General features: G+C 38.1%; 3 protein-coding genes and 1 non-coding gene across 5 annotated transcripts in view; 3 read left to right on the top strand and 1 right to left on the bottom strand.

Annotated features, from left to right (window-relative positions):
* The window catches only part of LOC107262915 (protein doublesex), a 45,480-nt gene extending 42,052 nt beyond the window's left edge, over window positions 1-3,428 (top strand). Inside the window, exon 6 of the mRNA XM_025080307.1 lies at window positions 2,630-3,428. The gene's annotated coding sequence lies outside the window, so the exon portion shown is untranslated. The remainder of the gene's footprint in view (window positions 1-2,629) is intronic.
* Window positions 3,429-4,145: 717 nt separating this feature from the next.
* Window positions 4,146-4,217, bottom strand: Trnae-cuc. The gene has a single exon. It is a non-coding gene; the product is annotated as a tRNA-Glu (tRNA).
* Window positions 4,218-6,600: 2,383 nt separating this feature from the next.
* LOC107262776 (early endosome antigen 1) lies at window positions 6,601-23,976 on the top strand. 2 transcript variants are annotated; one of them, XM_025080149.1, is made up of 9 exons: window positions 6,601-6,695; window positions 15,295-15,553; window positions 15,645-15,867; window positions 15,957-16,416; window positions 16,490-21,413; window positions 21,584-21,706; window positions 21,803-22,065; window positions 22,151-22,231; window positions 22,316-23,976. In XM_025080149.1, the coding sequence occupies exons 2-9, from the start codon at window positions 15,298-15,300 to the stop codon at window positions 22,919-22,921; spliced, it is 6,936 nt and encodes a 2,311-aa protein (XP_024935917.1). In that variant the 5' UTR covers window positions 6,601-6,695; window positions 15,295-15,297; the 3' UTR covers window positions 22,922-23,976. The 2 variants fall into 2 exon arrangements, with proteins under 2 accessions (XP_024935917.1, XP_024935916.1); XM_025080148.1 differs by lacking the exon at window positions 6,601-6,695 and having other exon boundaries at window positions 15,011-15,553.
* An 85-nt stretch (window positions 23,977-24,061) lies between these two features.
* Window positions 24,062-25,097, top strand: LOC107262995. The gene is made up of 4 exons (XM_015729774.2): window positions 24,062-24,178; window positions 24,265-24,426; window positions 24,512-24,670; window positions 24,758-25,097. Exons 1-4 carry the CDS (start codon window positions 24,128-24,130, stop codon window positions 24,902-24,904), a joined length of 519 nt encoding a protein of 172 aa, XP_015585260.1. The 5' UTR covers window positions 24,062-24,127; the 3' UTR covers window positions 24,905-25,097.

The following is a 25,097-nucleotide window of genomic DNA, read 5'->3' as shown; positions in this document are numbered from 1 at the left end:
ATAAATTACTAGCTGTTCCACAACAGTGTTCTCTCTTTCTCGCAAAACCTTGGAGTATTTTGATTGAAGCTCAATCGAAGGAAGCGACATATCTTTTTCAGAAAGATAAATTTTATTCATTAGAATTTAATACTGAAGACTTTTATATGGAATGTAAGCGTAGACCGGACATACTTAAATTTTGGCTTATGTGGCAGGATAAGGTAAATTTATTTTTTTCCTTAGGTTTTTAAAATTTTGAAAATCCATTAATGCTTGTTTGTGAGAGCCAGCGATTCAATCCAAAGTATAATGCAGTACTTACTCATTCTTTTGTATGTTGAAGATGCTGGTTACAGCTAATTGTTCCAGAAGGGTATGCTATAGAAGGATTTGAATTTTCTCAGAAGAGACATTTCTCCCCTTGTTCGTGAAACTTTTGATGCAATCACTTATGCAGATACTGGAAACTAGCCTTCCATGCACTTTTTACCCCCAGCATTCCTTTAACTTTGCATCTTGCACTCTGTGTGACCACTTAGACTGCTGTCGAGGCATGCTCCGTTGGAGTTAAGGGTCTTCATGCTTTATTTGGAGTGTTTGCCAGTGTACTTATGCATACATTAACAGTCCCCTATTGACGTTCGTGTTCTGTTCACTGAATGGCCTTTCCAGACCTAGTAAGGTGTTTCTAGAATCCTCAAAGGGTTCCTCCGAGGAAAGTAAGTATCGTTATAAGCAGGTCGAAGATGTTGGCTAATTATTATACAGTTAAATAGTTTAGAATAGCTCTTTGATAAGGCAAAGATGCTAAATTCATAACCCAACAAGGAAATTGTGTAGGAAAATCAAAAGTTTTCTTACAAAATATTCCTATATTTCACTTGACATATCTTCTGCTTCTTGGTTACTTCTTTATACCCTGTTTAAAATTTATCTTTATTAAATGACATTCTGAAAATTGCACTTTAAATTTATGCACTATTAATTATTTTATTAAAAAGAAGGCTATACATAAAAAATACGATTTTTAACAGATAACTGTCTACATAAGAAGTGCTACTGAAAACTTATCCAGGATGAGAATGCTAGGTTCTGTATAATCAACATAAGACAAAACAAAATTCGTTATTTTAATAATAGATCTGCTGTTAAGCTGTTAAAACATTTTAAGGAGAAAAGTTGTGTGGATTAAACTAATTGCAAAGTGGAACCTACATGTTTCTCCCAGGGATCCACAATAAAGTGGTACTAGCACAGACTATAAGCATATTAAATGGCACTTGACCAGCTATAAAAGTGATAATCCCGCCAGGTATGAAATTCCATTCATGTCACTCATGTGTATAAAGCTCTTCTATATCATGCAGTTAATTGTTCTTACTCTTAACACAAGTGAAACAATTACAAGATGCATTACGTTTTTAAGCAACACGTGGATCATCTCATCACTTTCTGAGCTCTCTTCAAGCAGGAAGTCAAGAGTAGACTGAACTTTAAACTAGTACTGGCTAGTATTTGTTTCTGGTACTTATATACCTCCCTCGTGAAAAAATCAAGAAAGTACTTGTAGCTACAATAAAAAGTTGCCTTAAGTAATTTGAATCTAACAGCTTATTGGATCAATCTGAAGTTTTAACCATTTTTTCTCATTGTATTAACAATCTTTTTATTTGTTTTGTTTCGCACAACGAACGTGTAAATGAATAAATGAAAGGAATGAGATTACCGCAGTACATTGCTGTAATGCTCTTATAATCTTTTATGAGTTTTCATTTTTATAAGTTAAAATTTTCGAGAGAAGCGCCATAAGACCTTTTGGGAAATTATAATGAAGGACCCGTTCATATGGAGATCAAGATAATAGTTTCAGTACATTAAACCTGTGAAGTGGACGTAGATACTTATAATTCTTTATACATTAAAATTTACTGTGAATACCCTCAGGAACTCTAATATCTGTAATCTACGAATTTTTTTTAATAAGAGATTTATCAAATTAATATAAATATTATAACAAATTCGCACAGAATATCATATGTGCTTTATTATGTGATATACGAAAAGCATATCGTTTTTTTAAATATTATTATCATCATCTTTTATGAATTATCTATGGCAATATAGTACGTGTTATTAATTGACTGATGGTACAGTAAATCAATGTTACAAAGGCTTTTCCTATCTTGTTTACCAACTGTCGGTAACAAGGTAATTATATAATCTTCAGTGGAAAACGATAACTGCATATTCATTGGATAGATGGCAGTATAAGAACTACAAAATAAGAATGGACTTCAATCAGCTTTTAACAATAGTTCATAATCGATTTTTCATTTCATCGCAATTGGTTTAACAGTACTCATAAAATGCAATGTATCTGCATTATTGGAATTACGTAAAATATCGATATCAACGTGAATCTAGTTCCGTTCATTTCAAACCCTCTGCATCGATAATAATTTTCCATTGTGCATAAGTTCACCCCGTCAAAAATAAACAGTCTGACAGCATTAAATTAACTTCACATACTATATCCTCTGTCGTTATAAGTTTCAACGCGATTTTCAATTTACATTTTTCAAGGAAATAGTTTATCAATAAATTTCAGAAACAATCCAAATAACACTTTTCTCATTTTCATTCCTAGATTATGCCGAAGTCTAAGGATTGATGCCGGAAAGGGGTAGCCTGATGATCAACTATCAACCGTTACCTAAAAACACCAATTTTTTTCGATTCATCGTTCAGAATTCTCCCCTGAAACACCATGACTGCCTATATTTTTGAGGAATTTAAAATATCAGTTTAAAATATCTCATCACAATAATCCATTCTGGCATCCAAGTAAAACGAAGTTTGCTACTCGTAGAGATAATCGCATCATTCAAACAATTTATTGTAATTGATATAAATATCGTATATTCAAAGTCTCGTTATGCGGATATTGAATAATTTAATCATCCAGGATTTCACAATTATAGCATGAGAACGTTACGGACTAAACGCGTTTACAGTTGTGCAAGCAGCATATGTATATCTGATATCTATTCTCTCTGTATTTCCATCCGTAATCTGTTAGCTTTACGATAAAAAACTTTAGCAAAAAAAAATGTATAGAAAAATCTGCACAATTATTTAAGAACGGAGTATCAGAAACAGCATAAATAAAAACGGTAATGTTGAGTTTCATGAAAACAGATTTGAGACTATGTTGAAAAAGACACTCTTATTGATTTAATTTAATATATTTTCCACGAGTTTCTTAATTAAATTGTAAGTTGGTAATTTTCTACACATTCCTAATATGTGTAAGCCTTGAATAATTGTTATCTAAAATTTGAGACAAGACTTAATTTGTAATTGGTGATGAGACTTGTTATAAAAGTTAGTTTCATAATACTTATTCAAACCTAAAAGACAATAAAGGACATACTCGACTTTTATCGTACGTTAAGCTTTAAGTATATGATAACTATGAAACTTTTTTCAGAATTAGCCATTTGTGAAATCTCATTATTAATTTCTTTCAAGTTGACTGACAAAGTTTTCGAGATTCAAGATGAAATTCAATACTGATGGAGAAAAATGTTATGAAATAATAGTGGATTTGCTTCAAGGGAATGAATTTTACCTTTTTTCGTCATTATTCGTTATTATTGCATAATCGTGCATCGTTCATGGTATACATGTACATACATACACCACATGAAGCAAAGTAAAATCATCGTATAAATTTTGATACTATATATCAATGAAAATAGCATCGGTTGACCTAATGGAAATGTCATGCGTCATTGATGAGCTAAATATAATAGTTCATGATATCCGAGTATGTAGAAGAGTATTAAAATGTTAATATAAGAGCTACAGAGGAGGTTTTGCGTCACGATTACCACGTGGGAGGATAAAACGAAAGAGAGGTTGGTAGGTTGGCTTTGATTCGATCAAGTGAACCCACGCGTACGGGCCACATGGAGTAGCTGAAGAGGATCGCTTGAAGCGAGGGCAGCCGTGTGTTGGGGTGCTTATAATAATTTGCCCAGAGTGCCGTCGATGCATGGAACATTTAGAAAAATCGCGTAAAGTTCTTGGTGCATTGTTGAACGCGATAAATGAATTCGATGCTTTATCAAATGTTGAATATAAAAAAAAAGTAAACATTTTTCCGATACCGGGAATCGAACCCGAGCCTCCTGGGTGAGAGCCAGGTATCCTAACCACTAGACAATATCGGAGTTATTCGTACAGGATTATTTATGACTGACAGCTAAAAGGTATCGTGTTTGATGTAACAAGTTTCACGTAAGATATAGTAATTTTTATTAACACGCATAGTATTGAAAATTAGTGTTACAAGAACTTTTTAGTTTGTTGTTTAACACTACCTCTAGTCTACCCGATCTTTGGCAAGAGACTTATAGGCTTGTAAAACTGGTTGTTGTGTTAGGGTCTTTATTTATTTTTTTTTCATGAATTGCAATAGCTTTTACATTTTTTCAGACTAGACTATCTTAACCACATTTTTTGTAAATGGACTTTTTTATTAGACCAACTCTGGGCAACTGTCGTTTTAGATATTATTTACCAATACATTTTTACCAATCTCTATTTTTATATAGAGTTTCTATAATATTCGGACGACGATATTATCCACATAGTTTAATCATAATCCTTTCATTGAGCCGAGTAACAAATATTTATGAAGTACTAGGTGAAACTAAAACTAAGAGAGGATACGAAACTGGAATTTACACTTGAAGTAAAAACGGACATGATGACTGGCTCGTTTCACGTTCGAGTTATCGTTTTCCCGTCAGGAATGAAGTTTTAATTAAATTTATGTTGGCGCACAGTGAGAGTCTCGCTGACAGATTAGTACCACTTACACGCAGGCACGAGCGGGGACGCTACGCGACGGCTTGACGTTTTAAAATATATTTGATACGAAATTTTCTGGATTCCATTGCATGTGGCTATTAGACGTTATAGTAAGTCCTTGTTACAATTTTACTTTAACTCGACCTGTATGTATATACATAGAAACGAGTTGAGAGACCTTACGAGATTACAAGCAAAACATAGTAAATTGTAGAAAAAAAATTAAATTACATTGAAACCAGAGAATTTGCAAACCCTTCAAAGTGTTGTTACTCTTCAATCGGTGCAAATGTTTGGTTTTACCGTAATAGCTGTTTCTATCAAATTTCAGTTGTTGCCAATTGGAGAAAAATGGGAAGGTAGAAACCAGAGGAAATTTAAAGAGCAACGTACGAATAATAGTTGCAGCAGGGCCTGGGAAATGTATGTGTGTCTAGGAAAGGAGAGAAGAGAAATAGAGAAAATAGGATAAATGGAGACTGGAAAAGAACTGTTTTCAGTACCGTGCTGCGTGGACTCTGCGGAAAGGCTGCACGCCGCTTGAAAAGGGCTGCTACTAGCATTCTCTAATTACGACGATTTAGAACAATTAAAGTCCGGTTAGTCGGGAGCGCACGTGGACTGTGTGGCAAAATATCTGGTTCCTCGTGCCGTTTTGTGTTTCGTCGCGTTCAGCCACCCTCTTTGATACTTTTTATAGCAGAACGTGACGCGCGCCAGTCAACCCCTTTGCCTTGCTTTTACGCAAGGCTTCAACCCTTTCAACGTCATTCGCCTATGAAAATTCGATGAAAATTCTTCATTATTAAAATACATTTATACGTAACGTCATATATATATATATACACAATTAATCAAAGAAAATATCGTGATAATCGAATATTATAAATAAGAACAAAATAATAAACATATATATTCTATTCAATTCTGTGATTTCATAGACACAAGCTCGTCTACCAACATGTTGTACAACAAGGCCTATGGAGTATCTCTGATGTGATTTCGAAGTAGGAAGTTCGGTTACTTGGCAGTGTGTTCGCGTACCAAGGGAGCCGAACGTTTGTTCACCTTCGTATTAGCTTGACAGGATGACGTCACGACGCAATGAACATCATGGTATCTCGGCCTTTGCTAATTAGTGGTCTGTTTGGCTCTCTAGGTGGCCGAAGTGTTGGCACTAACTCGTTGCTGGAGATACGGATTCCTGCTGGTGCGATAGACAGAGATGGTCACTGGGTGCGATCATTAGCTAGAGAGCTGTAGAAACCGAGGAGGATTAGCACCCTTGCAAATTTCTAACCTCCCCAATTACTCCTGGCCGCAGTCTCTATCCAGGAAAGCACTCCTTGAATATATCCACTGTCCTGTCATTTCACTAGTCGATGAGCGTCTACTTCTGATGTAAAATTTTCACTTGACACGAAGTCAAATAGTAAATCCATTCTTACATTTTACAGCCACTCGGGTTAAACTGATATCCGATTGAAAACTCAGCTGTTAGTTTTGTTCGCGTTTCGCGAGTGTTGTGATTTTATGGCGGGAACAAGAAAGTACACGACTGATTACGTCGGCTAGTGCTGCCCTCTCGCGAGAAATTTGTCAACTACGACGACATCTTCAGTAAATTGCGTGCACTTTAGTGCTTTGTTTTTATAAGTTGTTGACATACCGTACTTTCTCATAAATGTTGATTCAAAGTAGAATCTACGTTAAGTCAATGTGATTGGTTTTTAAAATTAAGATCAAACTCTGTCAATGGCAGTCTGTCATTATTCACAATTATGAAGTTGGGACGGAAGCCAATGGATATTGCATAAAAGTGACAGCACTCAATTGTGAGTTTTTGATAATTTCGAAAATAACTTTTTTGACAAAAGATTGAGGAACTGTATTTTTATTTCTACATAATTTATAGTTTCAACAAAATCGTCAAACACGATCGTCTTCAATCGAAATAGTAAATTTTCAGGAATTTAAAGTGGAATAAAAATATGTGATATATGTTATCTTGGGTTTTGTTAGGGAAAAGTATGCAAGGGCATTTTCATTAGGTGATTTTAAAGTTAGGAATGTTCATCTAATGAAATATTTAATAAAAATGGAGCGCAGCATATTCTTCTCGGTATTTGTTCGGCAAAATTGCAGCGGCGGTTTCTTTGTTTTTATACATTTATATTGTTATGTAACAGAGAGATTGGAGGATCAAGGTATTCAGAGCGCGAAGGTACATTTTTTGTGGATGCCTAAGAGGGTCCCTTATATTCTTCAGCGCATAGATTATTTATTACATTATATATTAGTTTTTTTTATTAAATTCTGTGACGCGAAATATGCGGAATTTTGAATTTATATATAACTTTACAAGTTTCGATTTTTTTTCTTCAAAAACTAAACCACCGACAAGGCTGACAACGGTTAACGAGGTACAACGTTGCCAGAATTCCTGCCGCGGAAACCGCTATAAATATAATATGAGATCGAATTTATTCTCCTACATTTCTATAATATTTTCGTGTGAAAAACTTCGATTAGATCTTTTTTACGCGATACTTAATATCTGAAATTCACTGAGTCTATTGCATATTTCGTATTTCAAATCGCAAAGTGATTAATATGAAAAATCTGCATTTGCAACGCAAACGGGAGCTTTTTCCAAATATCTCTGTACAAATATTTTTTTTTTTGTAACAATCATTAAAAAGTCCTTAACCGCGTCTTAACACGATGCTACCTGATGAAATTGTAACATAGCCAAAAAATGAATAATTTCTTAAGACTATCGTCTTACGCTCGGAGTACCTTAAATGGCATGAATGATAACAAAGAAAAATTGCTCGTGTACATTATCAATATACACCCAGCCTGGCGAACTAGAATTTCTTATATTTTTGTTCATAAAAACTTGAGCATGGATCTTGAGCCAGAGAGTAAATTATTATATAAAAAAATCCGGTGACGTCGGAGCGTATGGTAACCCTGCACAATGATATTTTAAGCTCGGACATGAAATATAGGTACTCCTACGGGACGGAAGTCTTCTGGAAGACTGGAAGCCATTCCTCCTCGTGGCTCTCTACGTGATAGCGAGCGAGACACTAGATGACGTAGCTTATGAAATTCTTGCATGCGAATCGAACGATTCAACATTCTTCTTTTTGTTACCCTCGGGTTTCGGGCAATGTAACTAAATATTTCCTACCCTTGGCGAAAGGATACAAGGTACTGGATATTAAAAATCTATACTGCCAGGAGTATGAAGACATCCTGTACTATGAAGACTCGCATGAGAAACTTCACTTCTTGCTCTATCCTGTAAACACGAATATGCCTGAAACGCGTGTACCTATACTTGAACCTTTTCTAGCTTTTTCCTTATCTCCGTGCAAGGGTAGCTCAGTGAGTGCTTATTCTGGTTTGAAAAAAAAAAAAAAAAAAAAAGTCAAATGAATGTTAATCTTGAGAATAGAAAGGATACAATACATATATACAGTGATATGAAAATCAGGAAGGGGCTTTTGACGAATTTTAAAAAATTCAGAAAAGATGTTATTCCTGGTCTCTCTTGGTGATAGCTGAGGCAATGATAACGGCGAATGGAGTCGCAAAGGTCGTTTGAAATAACTTGAGGCTCCAAGCGAAAGACCATTGGAAACTGGTTCTAAGCTAGTGTATTTATTTAAGCCGAAGGGTGCAGTCGCTTCTTCTGTTTCTCTTTCAGCCACGACTGCGGCTGTGGCTTCGGTAACAGCTTTAGGGGTTTGCCGAGTAGCAGGCGAACCAGGATCTCGTTATAACCGTACGAAGGTTGACTTTGTGCACGGTTATCATTTTGGTTATCATCCTGCGATTGTGATGAGTTGCGTCCATCGTTTTCATCATTGACTAAAATTTAAATTGAAATGGTGGTTGAGCAACTAAGGTCCAAGGGTGAAGGTCGAAGGTAACCATAGGTTCCGAGGGTTCGGAAGTTTCGAAGGTTTGCTGGATGGGCACCTAAGCCTGTCGCTGGATACGTGTGGATACCCTTTTAGGTTACTAGAAGAGCGCGGCAGGGAGGCAGAGTCAACTCGGGATGATAGATGAGCTCGAAACTATGCGCGGAAAGCGTTCGCGCTTTTTGCTGAAATAATCTCGCGAGAATTTTCGCGGTTGTGTTTTCGCTTAAAACGCGATAATGGCCGACACTGGCTCGCATGATTAATATATTATTACGGAGCACGTGGAAACCCCTGTCGACCTTTCCGCTCTCTCTTCCACATTCCTCGTTCCCTCTTCCCATACAGCTAGTTTCATTTTCCACGTTCCGGCTTCCTGACTCGACTACATATATATTCCTCGCTAGACACCGAACGCTGAGCTAACGAGCAAAAGTCTGGATCATCGTTCCGAAAGGGTCGCAGATTTCTGATATCTCCTGGGATCAGTCAATTGAGGTCACTGTGGGTATACGTATGTTAGTAAGCAGTTTTCTATAATACGAGTGCTATTTATAAAATCAAACGTGGTTTTCGTTCGAGTCTTATTTATCGTTGAAATTAATTGCTCGTTACGGGACTGAGCTTAGGAAGGAAAAAGCAGCCCCTTACCAGGCCCTCCCTCGTGTCTTACTTTTGGCTAAGACAAACGTTCGCGAATCTTTATTAGTTAGCCGCCGTCGAGCCTTCGCCAGGAACCCCCACATTTTTCCTTGCCTGCCGACAAACTCGGGACTCCAGGTTACCCCTGGATTTTTCACGAGGCTTTCTGAATATTTAACCAACCCCCTTTGCTACCTTGCGGATTGCGCTGGGATTTTTTTTTCTCTCGGCAAATCATCCCTACAGCAGGACCCCATTAGCTTCACGATTCCCCATCCTAACGTCTTCCTCGTCCTCTTCGCGAGTTTCCTTCCCTATTTTATCTTTCTCTTTATCTTTCTCTTCTTACAGGCAACCATATTTATCCTGACCCATTCCTTCGTCGCTTGTTCCAGATTTTTGATTTCTCCAGCTGGTAGTAGTACACGTATTTATTATACGCTCGAATATTCTTTTAAAGTCCTTTTTAATTTATGTTCAAGTCTACCGAGTTTTTATGCTGTAAGGGGTATATCATTACGTGGGTGTACGATTTCTTATGGAGTCTCTGCACCTGGTCCAGGATCGACGACTGGAGCCACTGCTTTTATTCTGTAATTGTCAAAGTCGTCCAGGACCTCGGTCCATTTCTTTTTTGAGATGGCTTTCGATGTACCGTATCTTACACAGTCGATTCGGAAATTTGCGACTTCGTACGCGCTTTGTCAATTCCTGTCGCAAATTTTTCGAGAACCTCCTTTGGTGCTAATATTTCTTGGTTCCGGTTTTTTTTCAATTTTTTTTTCACTCATTCACTCATATTTCTATTTTTCGCATCTCAATCGTAGCAACTTGTTCTTTAAAACTTTCGATTTCTCAATAGAATTCTCAAGAAGTGAATATATTATTTGCTTATTCACAAGAACAGCATTGCTTTCTGTTTTCAATTCGATAAATTCATACTGTAGTGCTTCGTTTTTATCTGTTGTTTTCTCGACCTACTTTCTCACTACGTTACATTCCTTTTTCAGTACGTCGTTCCTCATCTTCAGTTTCGTTTTAATATCATTGCGTAAACCGTTAAATCCTTCCCTCACATTTATTCGCTTCGACTTTGAAAATGAATTTTTCCGATTTTAACTTTTTTACGACGTCATTAGTGGAATCCATTTTGTGCGTAAACTCCTGGAGATCCCTCTTCAGTCTTCACCGCGCTCTTCCCTGACCTTGTTAAATTTGACCTCAGCTTGTTCGATCTCCTTCCTATGGGTTAAATCATTCATTTGGAATACCTTCAGGTTTTAAATTAGATTGAAAGTCTATCCAGCCGAAGCTTTTCAATTTTGCCATTACATTACTTAACCCGCTTTTTCTCCAGCACGGACCTTTTCTGTACACGTCATATTCTGATCTTAAAGTCAACAATTCGTCTTTGAGAGTTTTTCTCTTTGTTTTAAATTCAAGAAATTACATCGTTATTGGTTTCTTCGCTTTCAACAACTCATATTGAATTATTGATTCATCTATTTTCCATCTGAAAATTAAATTCGTATTTCGATTTTTTTTCCTGTTCGGTTATCACAGTGCTAAATATTCAAATTTCACGTCGTTCGCGAAAACGTGATTCCTGTATTTCAATTTGAAAATTTCACTTATCACAGCATTAGTCGTCACTCTGTTGAAGCAATTTCCGATTTTCTATAGAAAATGTAATCAAGGTTTTACCCAAATTCACTAATCTCCTGCAGTACGTCTAGTTATCAATTCACGATATAAAATTATCTTTTATTAATACACAACTGTGGACTCTCTCATAATGCTGTTTTTTCACGGAGGCAAATTTCAGTTGAAAAATGCCTCCGTGGAAAAGCAAATTTCAGTTGAAAAATGCCTCCGTGGATTTTTTTCCACATAGTTGAAAATTCTGTAAGAATAAATGATTTCCCTCGTTAGTTTTCACGTTTCAATACGAATAGGGTTTGTCGACCCTATTGAATTGATTTGTCGTCTCTCTTGAATTCTTTATTGTCTAAGGATATTCAGTTCGTCGTAACACAAAATCCTCCTGTTCGTTACGACTTCGTGTTTTCTCCTCGATTTGACGTTTTTCAACCTCGTAACAAGTGACGTCACTAATGGCATAATGTCCTTTATCCTATTAGATTTCAAACTTTTTTCCATGATAAGCTCAACCTTTGAATTGTCATTAAGAGCTTTTACTTGATAAGCTCTTCGTCTAAGGTCATTGTCTCTTCCTTTATCGCATTTACCAAACTCCTGTCATTTTCGATCTCATCATTTGCATTCTTCATCTCAATTTTTTTCTTCTTGTTCTTCTAATTTTTTCAACTGATGATGACACAGGACTCTCTTGACTTCCATTATTTCCATTGCTTCTTACCCTTCTTCCTTGTCTATCTTCCTCATTCTTACGTATCTTGTATTATTTACAGCGTCTTCGCCATTCTCGAATTTCTCCTTTGGAACTATTTTTTTTTTCTTTTTCCATCAGAATTACGGCAAATTTACTATCGAGTTCCTTGACTTCTCGGAAAGTGCACTTTTCGCGATTTTCTTTATCGGTTATCAGTTTCATAATCTGATTGTCCCTACCGGTGATAACTTCTCGAAACTTTTTAACTCTTGCTAGTAGATCAATTCTCTCCTCACCCACCATTTGGTAATTGCGTTCTGCCATCTTGAGTTCAACCTTTATTTTCACAAAACTCCGAAAGCAGAGATTTCGCATCGTGAACTTGTTCACGGAGCTTAGCCATTCGTTCATCGTTATCCTTGATGTTATCTTGAAGGACGTTTAGTCTGCGTGTAAAATCCTTCGAGTTCTTGTGGGATTCCTGTAATTGACAGGATCTTTCTGTAGAGAAGTTTTTAACATTGGCCATTTCTTATCTTAGGGAATTTGAGCGATCCCTCATGGAATTGAGTCTTGGGTAATTTGCGTAATTTATAACAAGTTCGTGAATTTTTTTTCGGATTAGTATCGAGTTCCAAGATTATATGGTTTTTCCCTCTAGCAGCTCCTGTCCTAGATGCTCCAATTAAGCTTTGCAATTTGTAGATTTTCGTACAATCTTCTAATTTGTACTCGAAAGTAGCGGGAATTTCAATGTTAACCTCATCCAGTCGATTATGTAATAAATTCACCATCTTTTCTAAATTTTCAATCTTCTATAAATACTCCAGCATTTCGGACCAACGAGCGGTGTTTGTTCTCCTTAAAAACATTTTTCTTTCTAAATGTTATATAAATTTTTCTACGCTTTCAATACTGCTTAAATATTTAAAAAAATTTGTATCATAATAATTATTTACAGTTCAGACGAAAGATTCATTTTTCTCGTTTCCCTGTGAACTTGACTGATTCAAATTTCCAGGTCAGAAATTACACTTTCGATATTCCGCTGCACTTCCTCTTGCTGCTAATAGCATAGCTTTTAACCTATCGATCTCAAAGTGGAGGTAGTCGTTTTGCCTTCTGAAACGATCGATAATAACGTATAGACTAATAAGTTCATTATAAAGCGTAACCAGAGTCCTCAGAAACTTTATCAATCTTTTTTCTCACTATCAATATATTCTTGCAATCTTCCTTTGACACGAAGCGAAGCAGATCACCTACATTCTTCTTGAGCTTGTTTGACTTTTTCTCTGGAGAGACGAAAGCTCCTCCTTGAATCGCTTTTTTTCCTCGGCAAGCTCTTCTCCAGCTTTCCTCAACTCCTTCTTCAGTTTAAGAGCTGTTCCACAGGTTATAGATTGTTAGGCTTCCATTAGGCCACTTTCCACGTTCTTTTATAATCGAATAATTTTTTCCTTTTCATGTGCCCTCAAAAGGATCCCTTCGCAGAACCTCTTGAGAGTCCTTGTCAAAATTTCCAAATGTCACTGAGTTTGAAAATTTTACGTAACAAATAAATTTCATGACACCTGACATATATGCAATACTTTAATTCAATGTGTCCAAATCGATCATCATATTTTTCAAAATAATTTTCGTTTTTCCTCATATCAACATCCGAACTTCTCATGACATTCGTCTGCAGGATGATTTTTTGAAATTTAAAAAATTGTGCATTAAAATCTCTTGACTGATTTGAAAAATATATAAGTTCGTCACTAGCTCGAGTCATTATAAAAGTCACAATAATATCTTCACTTTGACGTAAACATGATATCGTAACTTCTTGTTTATGATACCTAAAATTTCATCCAGCTCGCGTTGTCCGCGTTTATGAAACTTTGAGGCGCAAAATATAATTTCGTGGGGAATTGCGGTTACACGTCAAGGCGCGAGGGCGACTGTTTGACGTGGCGCTTCTCACTCGACACTCGGGAAATATGAGAAATACAAAATATATGAGAATCGTGGGAAAGACGAATATCACGAGGGTAGCCTCGTTATCGTCTTCTACTTTACACATATGTATCTACATACACAATGTACACAAGAGCCTACATACATACCAATAACGTATTTTCATAAAGCTCCAGTTGACACCTGGTTTATCAGGATACCTAAAATTCAATTGCTTTTCAAATAAAGATATGAATTTCCTTAAATATAAATAACAAAACTTATTTAAAAATGAAGTCTCTCCGTAAGGTTCGTCTGCGTAAAGACGACCGTAGTTAAGAGTTTGGTAATTACTTTCAAAATAAGGTTCACATAAATATAAGTATACCAGAAGCTTCATTAATTACTCGGATGTCTTTTCATTTAATGAAACCTTTATCAAAAGGTTTCTTATGTATTTATAAAGTATTTTTCAAAGATCTCTCTCCCGCTCTGCTACAAGCATCCTCATTCGCAGAAAGTTGTAGCTCGAATGGTTAGTGAGTTGGCAATGCGTTTGAAGTGGTAGTTGCCCAGAAAGTTTCTGCTTCCAAGGCGTCGCCTAATGAGCCTGGAATATGGTGACTCACGAGGATTACAACGTGACTGAACAGCTTCCAATTATATAATAAAATTGCATGGCGGCTTCGCCGTTTTCCAGATTTCCTCAGAAAACTTAGATTCTTGTTTTATTACCAAAACCGAAAGAGCCGTTTACGGCAAACAAAGTAGATCCACGTAAGGGAGAAAGTAAAGATAGGAAGTTTCTAAGTCAAAAGCTAAAATGTTGGTTTGCCAAAGATGGTACAAGGGGTTGTTGAAACATAGTCATACTCATAAGTATAGGCGGAACAAAGAAGTAGCGGCTGATGTGGAAGCTTCACAGAAGGAGGCAAGAGGAGATGCAACCTCAACGAACACACCGTGGAAGGAACTTGTCTGCGGAAGTTCGGTAAATTTAGACAAGGACTTTAACCATTCTGAAGGTTGTTCGCGAGACGAGATTAAATTCCGTATGAAGTCTGCCGTTAGACTAGCAGGGCTTTCGTTATTAAGGATTAGTTTAATTAAAAGTTTCCCAACGAAATATGCTCCTCTGCCAATAGTCTTACGCTGGCAAGTGAATACACGGTTGCACTTTCGGGTCAACCTTCGGAAGCATACGGCGACCTTTCATTCTTGTGAGATTTTATCGATCTATCGTTCCGTCCTTTCATCTGCAAACAATTTCGCTGCAACCGAACAATTGAAGTCACCTTTAACCTCTGGGCCACGTCCCAAGGAACGATCCACTAAATTTGACCTGGAACATTTTCCCCGGTTCACATATGCCGCTCACGCCACTCGTAAATCTACGATCGAACCTTTCGGAGACCTGCATTGCTGATAACCCTACTTTTCGAGAAAATACGATTCACTCTCAGGATCCTTAACCTACGGATTCCACGTGCTACTGTCACTTGCTCGTAAACGATTCCATGGCAAGTTAAATAAGCTTTTCGGTTTGTATTACACGTGCCGAAGACGATGACCCAGGAGAGTTCCTGTTTATGCGGATGCTTTGTTCCACCATGCGCCAAATCGCCAGACCCACCGCACGAGCCATGTTGTTGCTGTGACTACAATCCGTTCAGTGACAATTCAAAAGAGTCCGAGATATACGACCTGAATTTTGCCTTGAGAAAGCTCACGGTCATGAAGTGTCAGATGAAGAAATGGCGCATGGAACGTCTTCAGCTTGAGAGCGAGGCAAGATTGCTAAAGGAAGCTCTTCGATCCCGAGGTCAAAGGACACTTCTTATAACGCTTTTATTAATTCTCGATTAAATAATTTCTTAGTCAATTTTTATTCAACTATAAATATTTTTTTCAAGGTGTAAATATCGACGAGCCTCTTAAGCCTGACCCACTGGTTCTGCATTATCGGGAGGAAAATGAGAGATTGGAGAATGCCAGGAATCTGCTCGAGGATAAGATCAAAGATCTTGAAGAGACACTCGTAGAGAGAGATTCCTTTGGAGATTCGTGCGAGGCTGTGCATTATTATAGAGAGAAGATTGGGATCCTGAGAGTACAACACGCTGAAGAAAAGAATCAGTATTTGACTTAAGCCAATGATTTTTTTCATTAGTCGCTATTTGGTCGTGTAAGCTGTGGTCATTTTTATAATACTATTTTCATCTTAGACTCAGAGAGATGATTTCGGAATTGAAAATCAAACTGGCGGAGACGGACGATGACAGTTCCTGTTCCGCGCTAAATCGTCTTAGAGCGAAATTAAGAGAACTGATGAAAGGAGGTCAAAGAGCTGACCAGCAAGTTTCTAAGGTAGTCGAACGCTCCATAGAGACACTGGTTCAATTGTCGACGAGTTGCGATGACCTGAAAGCCGAAAACGAACGTCTCCTACGGGAAGTCGAGACTCTGAGGGGGATGTCAGGAGGCCCAGTATCCCAGGAGCTTCAGAAACGTCTTCCAGAGGAGGATAAGGATGCCTTGATAAATGATTTGCAAAGAGAATTACTAGAGAATCGAGCCCGATCTGCTGATTTGGCTGTCGATCTGGATAAGATGACTGTCAGTACGAAAGCTCTGACGGCTCAAGTAGCTGCTATGAAGGATGAGCTTAAGAAGAGGGATGAAAAGGTTTTATTTATTACATTGGAAGATCCTTACGGCGCACTGGCGCTGGCGCTGACGTTATTCCATTTCTTCCCAGGTTACTGAGCTTCTCGGAGAGTTGAGAAAGTCCACGGCTGATCTTCTTGGGATGAACAACTTGCAGAGCGAGATAATGGGGATGAAGCCGCAGTTGTATGATCTTCAGATTGAGCGTGATCAACTGCTCGACGAGCTTGGTAAAGTTCGGGGTGTTGTGTCCGAGAGGAATGATCAGATCATCAAGATCCTGGAAAAAAGAGATAGAGTTACGAATGATTGCGAGTCGAAACTGGCCGCTATGCAAACGAGAATTGATGGTTTGCTAGCGCAGGAAGCTTTGTTAAAGAAGGAAAATGAAGCCCTGAAAAAGCAAGTCGCAGATTTGGAGGATGAGATCGGTGAGCTTAAAGCTGTTATAAGTCACGTGCCGGATACTAGGGACGACGCGGATAGAATGTTGGCTAGAATACGTGAACTCGAGGATGAGCTTGGGAAAGTTAGTAAGGAGCTTGCAAGTAGCAAGGATACTACAAAGGGCTTGGAAGATTTGATAGAATCAATGAAAGCTGCGAAGGATAACTTGGCTAATGAATTGCTTCAAGCTGTAGAGAATCTAAATAGATGTAAGAAGGATTTGGAAATGGCTGTAAGTGCAAAGGACGATGCCCTTAAAGTCCTGGGTGACTCGAAGACTCGACTTGATGTGTTAAGAGATGAAAATTCTCGCTTGGTTAATCTGGCGGATTCCATGAGAAAGAATAATGATGAGCTCAGAGACAAAAGTAAAAGCTCTCTGCTGGATATGAATGGAATCAGAGAGGAGAATGAGGTCCTGATGGCAGAGAATATTAATTTAAAAGCAGAAAATGACAGACTGAAGAAGCTCGTTGATGAGCTGAAAGCTCAAATCGACAAGCTTAAAGCTGATATCGATAAAGTGACCACCGACTGCGAGATGCTTCGTCAGAACAATGAAAAGCTCAATGACGATATTAAAAAGTATGAGGTCGAGAAGGATAGATTGGAAAATGATCTTTTAAAGTTACGAGAAGAAGTAGTTGCCCTGAAGGATGATAACGATAGACTGGTGTCTCAGGTTGATGAGCTTTTGGCGGAACTGGCTAAGCTTAAGGACGAAAGGGATAAACTAAAGGTGGAGGTGGAGAAGGGTAAAGAGCATGAGGAAGCACTCAGGTCAGAGCTTGATAAGTTGAAAGGAGAGAATGATAAACTCAAGTCCGAAATCGGGCAGTTCGGGGATGAGTTGGATAAATTAAGGGTGGAAAATGACGGTCTCCACTCGCAAGTAAGGTCCCTCAAAGGTGAGAATGATAAACTGACCGAAGAGCTGACCGACATTAAGGACTCGCTAAAAAAATTGGCGGCGAATAATGATGGACTAAATGATGAAATACGAAAACTTCAAATGGAAAATGCCAACCTCAATGGTCAGGTCGATGCATTTAAGGTTCAGAACGAGAAGCTTCAATCCGACTTAGATGATACTAAAAATCAGTTAAATCTGGCTAAAGCTGGCGGTGACAATCTGCAAGCGCAAGTGGATGGTTGCAAAAATGAGAACGATGAGCTGAAGACAAATTTGGAAAAAGCTCAAGGCGATCTAAATAATTCGAGGGCTGAAATAGATAAATTGAGATCAGAGAATGCTGCGCTCTTAGGAGAACTTAATAAACTAAAATCTCAATGCGAAGCTTGTCAACTGGAACTGGATCAATTGAAAACGGAAAATGGTTCTTTGAAAACCGATATGAATGATATAAGAAATGAAAATATGTCCTTAATAAATGAGCTCAAGGAATTACAAGCTGAAACCGAGCAACTCAAAGCCGACCTAGAAAATATGAAGATCCAATTGGGACGTATGGAGTCTGAAAGAAATGCTCTTAGGGAAGCTAATGAGAGTCTGAAGTCCGACTTAAGCAAGGCAAAGGACGAGCTGGAAAATATCAGAAACGAAAATAAGAATTTGAAGGGCGAGGTAGAGACGTTAAAAACCGAGAATGGGAATCTCAAGGATAAGTTGATGGAGCTCAAAGGGAAGTTGGACGATACGGAAAGTGAGCTGGACAAGCTCAAAGGAGAGAACAGTACTCTCAAGAGGGAAGTGGGCGACATGAAGGCGGAAAAGGATTCTCTGAAAGAAGAGCTGGCGAAAGTAAAGGAAGAAAGTGAAAAGTGGAAAGAGAAAGCAGAAGCTCTGGAGGTCTCGGACGAGAATCGCAAGGCTGAGTGCGAGAGACTTAAAGCATCCAGCGATGGATACAACAACTTAAAATCAGATTGTGAGACGCTCAAACAGGATAAGGATAAACTAAAAGGTGAACGGGATCAAATGGAGGTTCAGAGAAATGCTCTTAAGGAAGAATTAAGTAAACTGAACGGGCAGCTCGACGGTCTTGCAGCTGAAAGGGACAAGCTGAAGAGCGATTTTGATCATATGAAGAGTCGCAACGACGCTCTGAAAGGAGAATTGGGTGCGTGTATCATGGAAAGGGATAAATTACGGTCGGATCTCGATAGTCTCAAGGGTGTAGTAGATGAGTTGCAGAATCAGAAGCAGGCAATGATGTCGGAGATTGAGAAATTGAGAAAGGAACTGGACGATTATAGAAATACAATCAAGTCTCTTGAAGCTGAGGCTGCTGATTTGCGCAACGACAAGAGTCAGTTAGCCAAAGACGTTAATGATTTAAGAAATGAGCTGGACAGAGTGAAGAGTGCCAAGGAAGATGCTGATAGGGAACTGGAGGCTTTGAAGGGTAGTCTGAACGATCTTCTTAACGAAATAATAAAGCTGAAAGAAGAGATTGATAAGTTACAGTCGGAGAAAAACAATCTGGAGAATGAATTGGCTGCCGTCAGGGGATCTTTAACGAATTGTCAAAATGAGAATAATAGGTTACATAATGAAATTGATAAGCTATCGAAAGAGCTTCGTGCTCTTAAAGACGAAAACGAACAATTTCTTGAAGAGATAGCTAAATTGAAAGCTGACATCGAATACTGGAAAATCGAGGGTTGCAAGCATAAGGCTGAAATCGATAAATTGAATGGAGATATCGAAAAGCTGAAAAAGGAGTTGTCTGACTGCCGTGCTAAAGTGAAGGATCTTGAGGATCAGCTTGTTGCCCACGATGGTCTAAAATCGAAGCTTATGCAGGATATTGATAAACTCAAGAAAGATTTAGAGTCTGAAAAAGCGGCCCTTCAAGGTACAAAGGACGAAGCTTCCAAAGCAGCAGTTGGTTGCAAAGAAGAGCTGGAGGCTTTGAAGGCAGAATTAACAAAGGTAAGAGGTGAGAACAACAAATTGAAAAGCGAGATTAGTGATCGGGAGAATCAAATAGCAGCGCTTAAAGACGAATTAGAAAAGCTCCGTAAAGAAGCCTCTGTTCTTAGAACGGAAAATGATCGCTTGAAAGGCGAATTTGATAAGAAAAAGGCCGAAGTCGATGGGTTACAGAAAGAACTTAACAAGGTTAAGGCTGAAGCTGAAAGTTCGAAGGGCGAAGGTATAAATCTTAAAGGAGAAATCGATAAACTAACTTCTGACAATAATCGACTAAAGCGTGACCTCGATGCCCTGAAAGCTGAAAATGAGAAGCTTGCAGCCGCATTAACTGCAGCTAAAAATGACTCTGAAAAGTTCAAGGCCGATTTGGCTGAATGCAAATCTGAGATCGACAAACTTAAGGCTGAAATTAATAGATTGAATGGGGAATTGAACAAGCTCAATGAGGAAACGAAGAAATCGAAGGCCGAACTCGAGGACCTTAAGAAGAGTCTGTCGAGTGCCGAGGACAGAACGAAGAAGCTTCAAGAACAGGTCGGTGCGCTGGAAACTGAAAAAGAAAAGCTTATTGGTGAATTAAATGGCGTCAGGTTAGAAAATGATAAGTTAGCTAAAGAATTGTCGAGTACCAAACTTGGCAAGGACGAAGCGCTGAAGGAGAACGCAACTCTGAAATCCGAAGTAGCTGCTCTCAGGGAAGAACTAAGCAAGGCTCGTGGAGAGGAGGCGAGACTGAAGCAAGAGTTGGAAGGTCTCAGGAAGCAACTGTCAGATTTGAAAAGTGAACTGGACAAGATCAAAGAGGAGAACGTAGGATTGAAGAAAGCGAATGATAAGATGAAAGCGGAACTGGACTCGCTCATGGTTGAAAACGGCCACCTCAAAGAGGCCCTTGACAAAGTTAAAGGTGAATTCAATGCGGCCAAATTAGAATACGAGAACGGTATAAAGCAGTTAAAGGATATGAATGATAATCTGAGAAAGGACGTAGCCAGTGCGCAGGAAAGAGCGAAAAGTCTGGAGAATCAGCTAGGGTCTTTCGAGGGAGAAAAGAATAGAATGGAAAAGGAGAATTCGCTGTCGAAGGGTCAAATCGAAAAGTTGGAAAAAGATTTAGTTGCGGCGGGAGCCGCGAAAGATGCGGCTTTACGAGAGCTTGAAGCCCTGAAGAACACTTTAGCTGGCTTAAGGGATGATTTAGCTAAGTGCAAGGCTGACAAGGACAAGCTTCAGCAGGAGTTGGACGAGATGAAGAGACGTTCCGCGGATTGGAAGGGCGACCTGGATAAGATGCGGGCGGAAAAAGAAGCTTTGAAGAGCCAGCTTGACAAGCTCAACGGGGAACTGGATAAAGTACGAAACGAGTACGCCAACTTGAAGGCCGAACTTGATCGCCTTAGAGCTAAGAATGATAAGTTGCAAGCCGATAATGATGCGTTAAATGAAGAAAAAGCTCGATTGAAAACTGCGTCTGAAAAAAGACTCGATAAGGAACTTGATAAGAGGCCCTCAAAGGCATCGGAAAAGAAGATCGAAGATGACAAAGCTTTGAGGAAGGAGCATTCAAAATTATTGGAAGATTTTGAGAGATTGCGTAAAGAAAATGAAAGACTGAAAGCCGAGTTGCAGAATATGAAAAAAGACCTTGGAAAATCTCGTCGAGAAAATGGTAAGTTAAGAAAAGTATCAGGTGCTGGAGCAATGTCGGATATTCAAAATGTAAAAAGACCTGAGAAAAAATCGACAGGTATAATGGAAGCTGTTGCTCCAAGTGCGACGTCCTCGGTTGTTAATCGTTACCTATTAATACTAATATCTTGGCTTACTGAAATTTTCTAGCAAAATCCGCAATATCCATAGTAGCCGATAGTAAAGTTTCATCAGCAGAAGTTACGGATGATTGTGGAGATTATATAAGAGCCAATGAAATCCTTACACAAAATATAGATGAACAAAACGATGGTATTATTCATGAATAATGATTAGTTTCTATTTCATGCTTTACTAAGACAAATATTATTTAATGTGTATATATATATATACATTTCTGTTAAATAGGAATAAATCGTATTCGCGAATATATTGGCTTTATTGAAGGAAAAACTTCGATGCGACCGATAATGGTGCAAAAATTGGGCAACGACACGAAACCAAATGCCGATGTAATAAAAATTGCTCGACTCAAGGGTATATTAATGGCGTCGCAAAAACTTGCTGAAAATATTCAAAACGCGGAGATGGAAATTCAAGAAATTGGAAATTTACTTGACGAAAATGAGAAGCTGAAAAAGCAAATCGAGAATCTCGAAAAACAACTCGCTGTCAGTCTGATAATAATGCATTATTACTTTTAATGGTAATGTAATAAAATATTATTCAGTCAAGAGAAAAATATTTTTTTTAAAGGAATTCGGTTTGGACGATCCAGAGATGATGGAAACTAAAGAGGACGGTAAGGACATATTCGATGCGGAATCCTGGCTTAAGGTAATTTAATAATTAGTAAACTTCACATTGGTAACAAGTTATAAAAAAAGATCAACTAATCTCCCTTTATTATCAATTTTTCAGTCGCTTACTTTAACGCAATTGGCTGATCTTCACGAGAGGATATGCAGACTGACATCATCAATGGTCGAGGAAGATTTAAATCCCGATGACTTCATGGACGATCAGGATGACGAAACAATTTGCAAACCCTGCGAAACCTCCCGCGCGTCCCGTAATTTACAAGAAGATCCACGAAAATACGAGCGTGACAATTTAAACAAGAGAATCTCAGCATTGCAAAGACTGATAATGGATAAGCAATTGGATGCTGCGAGCAAGATCGAAGACATGAAGAGAACACTACGAGAAGAGCAAGCTAGCCTGGGGCGATTATCTCAAGAGATGAATCTAGAAAGAAAACGAAATTACGAAATTCACCAAACAATGGAAAATTCGCCATGTTGGATAAACGATTGTAAAGCTGCATGCCGCGGTGATCCCAAACACGTATATCCTGGACCCTTCTTCAATGCATCAGGATCCATATCCCAACCTCATACAAAAAGTACCGCTGACAATATTTGTAAGCGTCAATACGAAAATTCATCGTGTGTCACCAAGCCTAATAAATTAAATAAAAATCGAATAAGCGATACCCAACCTCGGAACAGTGATAAGAAACGATAAGAGGCTAACGGCAAAAGATTCCATTCGACGTAACTAGGTATTTATTCATAATGTATATAAATCGTTGCCAATATCCAAAATGTAATATACATAAAATAACGTGTAATACTAAAATTGGAATTCCGCGAAAATAAAGACAAAGGACTGGGATTAAAGCAGTATACGTGAATTTGAATCCGTGGATTAATAAACATAATAAACAAAGCAATAGGTCGTTACGCTGTACGTGGACGGACTGTACGAGTGGAGGGTTAGTAGAACGAGCACTTGCCATAACGCGATTTCGTGACTGACAGCCAACGCTGGTATTATTCGATGAAGATTAATTCGATTAAAATCCTGATCTACATCCGGTTCCCAGGACAAACTCGCGTTGCTCTCTTCTCGTTAACCATAACGTGTGATAACGTGGTTACGTGCACGGAGGGTGGGGTGTTACGCTCGGAGATCAAACGTATAATTAAGAGGGATTGAGTGGAGTATGAGAAACAAAAAAGGTGAAACAACAAAAAAAAAGAGAAAAAGAGCAGGAGTATAGAAATTGAGCGGAGAGGTTAAATAATAAACGAATCGACCAAAATCTGTTTACTCGCTTACTTTCGTTGAACAGAATCGAAATAACGTCTATGAGCCATGACGCCGTGACGTTATACGCGAGCATACGGAAATAAGGGATGATGAGGGTCGTGCATACTGCTGGCACATTTTGTCGGTAATATGAGCGATTCGAACGTTCGGTAATAATGAAAACAGGTCACGTTGTTGGAGCTTTGTGGGTTTATCGAATGAACGCTAATGTTAACGGACGATCAGCCGTTTTGTGGTATCTATTGTCAGTCTTTACTCTTTCTAATTATCACGTACTTCACTGATGTTATTTCGAATTAGGTATACCTTGTAACCTTTTTTTATGCAACGTGATCGAGTATCATAACGCATGATGATCGTGGACATTCCAATGATTCGTGTCTTCTTGGATTTTACATTGACACTAATACGGAAGTAATATAAGGATTAATATGATTAGGGATTATCTAATAGTGATTGTAACGAGTGATAGAATTATAGAATGTATTGCATGTTCTGACATTCTGACGTAACGCTCATTGTATCACGAAGGATATAAAATGACCGAGCACATAGTCGACTGTACGAGTCGTACAGTTGGTCCCATGTGATAAAGTTTAATTATTTATTTTTAATAAAATGATATACCTGTCGACAGCAGCACTTTTACTGTGCGCTGCATCAGCTCAGGTAAGACTAACGATATGGTCATCAAGTGATAGTGAAGATTGAGGAGTGAAATTTATTTTGTAATATTTAAATAAATATTCTGTCAGGGGGAAGGTTACTTGTACATTGATGACTGCTATATTACCGAAAGCAATGAGGAATATTTCGATCTAGATAAATCGACAGTTACGGTGAACGAGGTGAACGATACGTACAATACGATGAATTTAAAAATGATCATCATCAGTGAATTACCGGAAGATGTTAGGGTAAGTCATTTTGTTATTATTACATCAAAATTTATCATTAATTATATTATCTTTTTATTTTCGAGCTATAACGTATTTGCTATAGGTTGAATTGTCTATCTGGGAAGAAATTATGGGTGAGTACACTATACCTGCCGGATTCGATATATCCCTACCCATCTGCGAAATGCTCGACGAACCACTCATTGGTGCCTCGTTCTTAAAGGCCGTGGGTTTCACAAAGGATAATTGTCCACCACTGCCGGTAATATGAGAATTTGCAAATTTATTGTAATTAATATATTATGCGGAACACTAAGTATTGCTTTTTCTATATTTTTTTTTAATTCAGGGAGAATATGGAAATCCATCATATTTTCCGCTAATACAGAACTTACTACCACCGTCCTTACCACATCGCAAGTACATGGTGAGTTTTGCATTGTTGTTGGATGACGAGTTGTTATTGAAGGCAGAAATTTTTATAGTTGTCAATTAAAAGAAAAAATGTTTAATTAAAAAGAATTGAGGTTTTTGTTATTAACAGAAGAAGTTGAATGACTTTTTGTAATCTCCCTTATTATCCAAAATTAAGAGAGGTTAAGTAAATCTCTGTCATTGACTTCGGCACGTTGAACGATAATATAAGGTCAGTTTAAATAACTTGAAAAAAATATATGTATGCCACCAGA

The sequence above is a fragment of the Cephus cinctus genome, unplaced genomic scaffold, assembly GCF_000341935.2.
Source record: "Cephus cinctus unplaced genomic scaffold, Ccin1 Ccin1_scaffold0129, whole genome shotgun sequence".
NCBI classification, from domain to species: Eukaryota; Metazoa; Arthropoda; class Insecta; order Hymenoptera; family Cephidae; genus Cephus; species Cephus cinctus.
The sequence above is the reverse complement of the archived record's forward strand: the minus strand, read 5'-3'. Positions and strand labels throughout refer to the sequence as shown.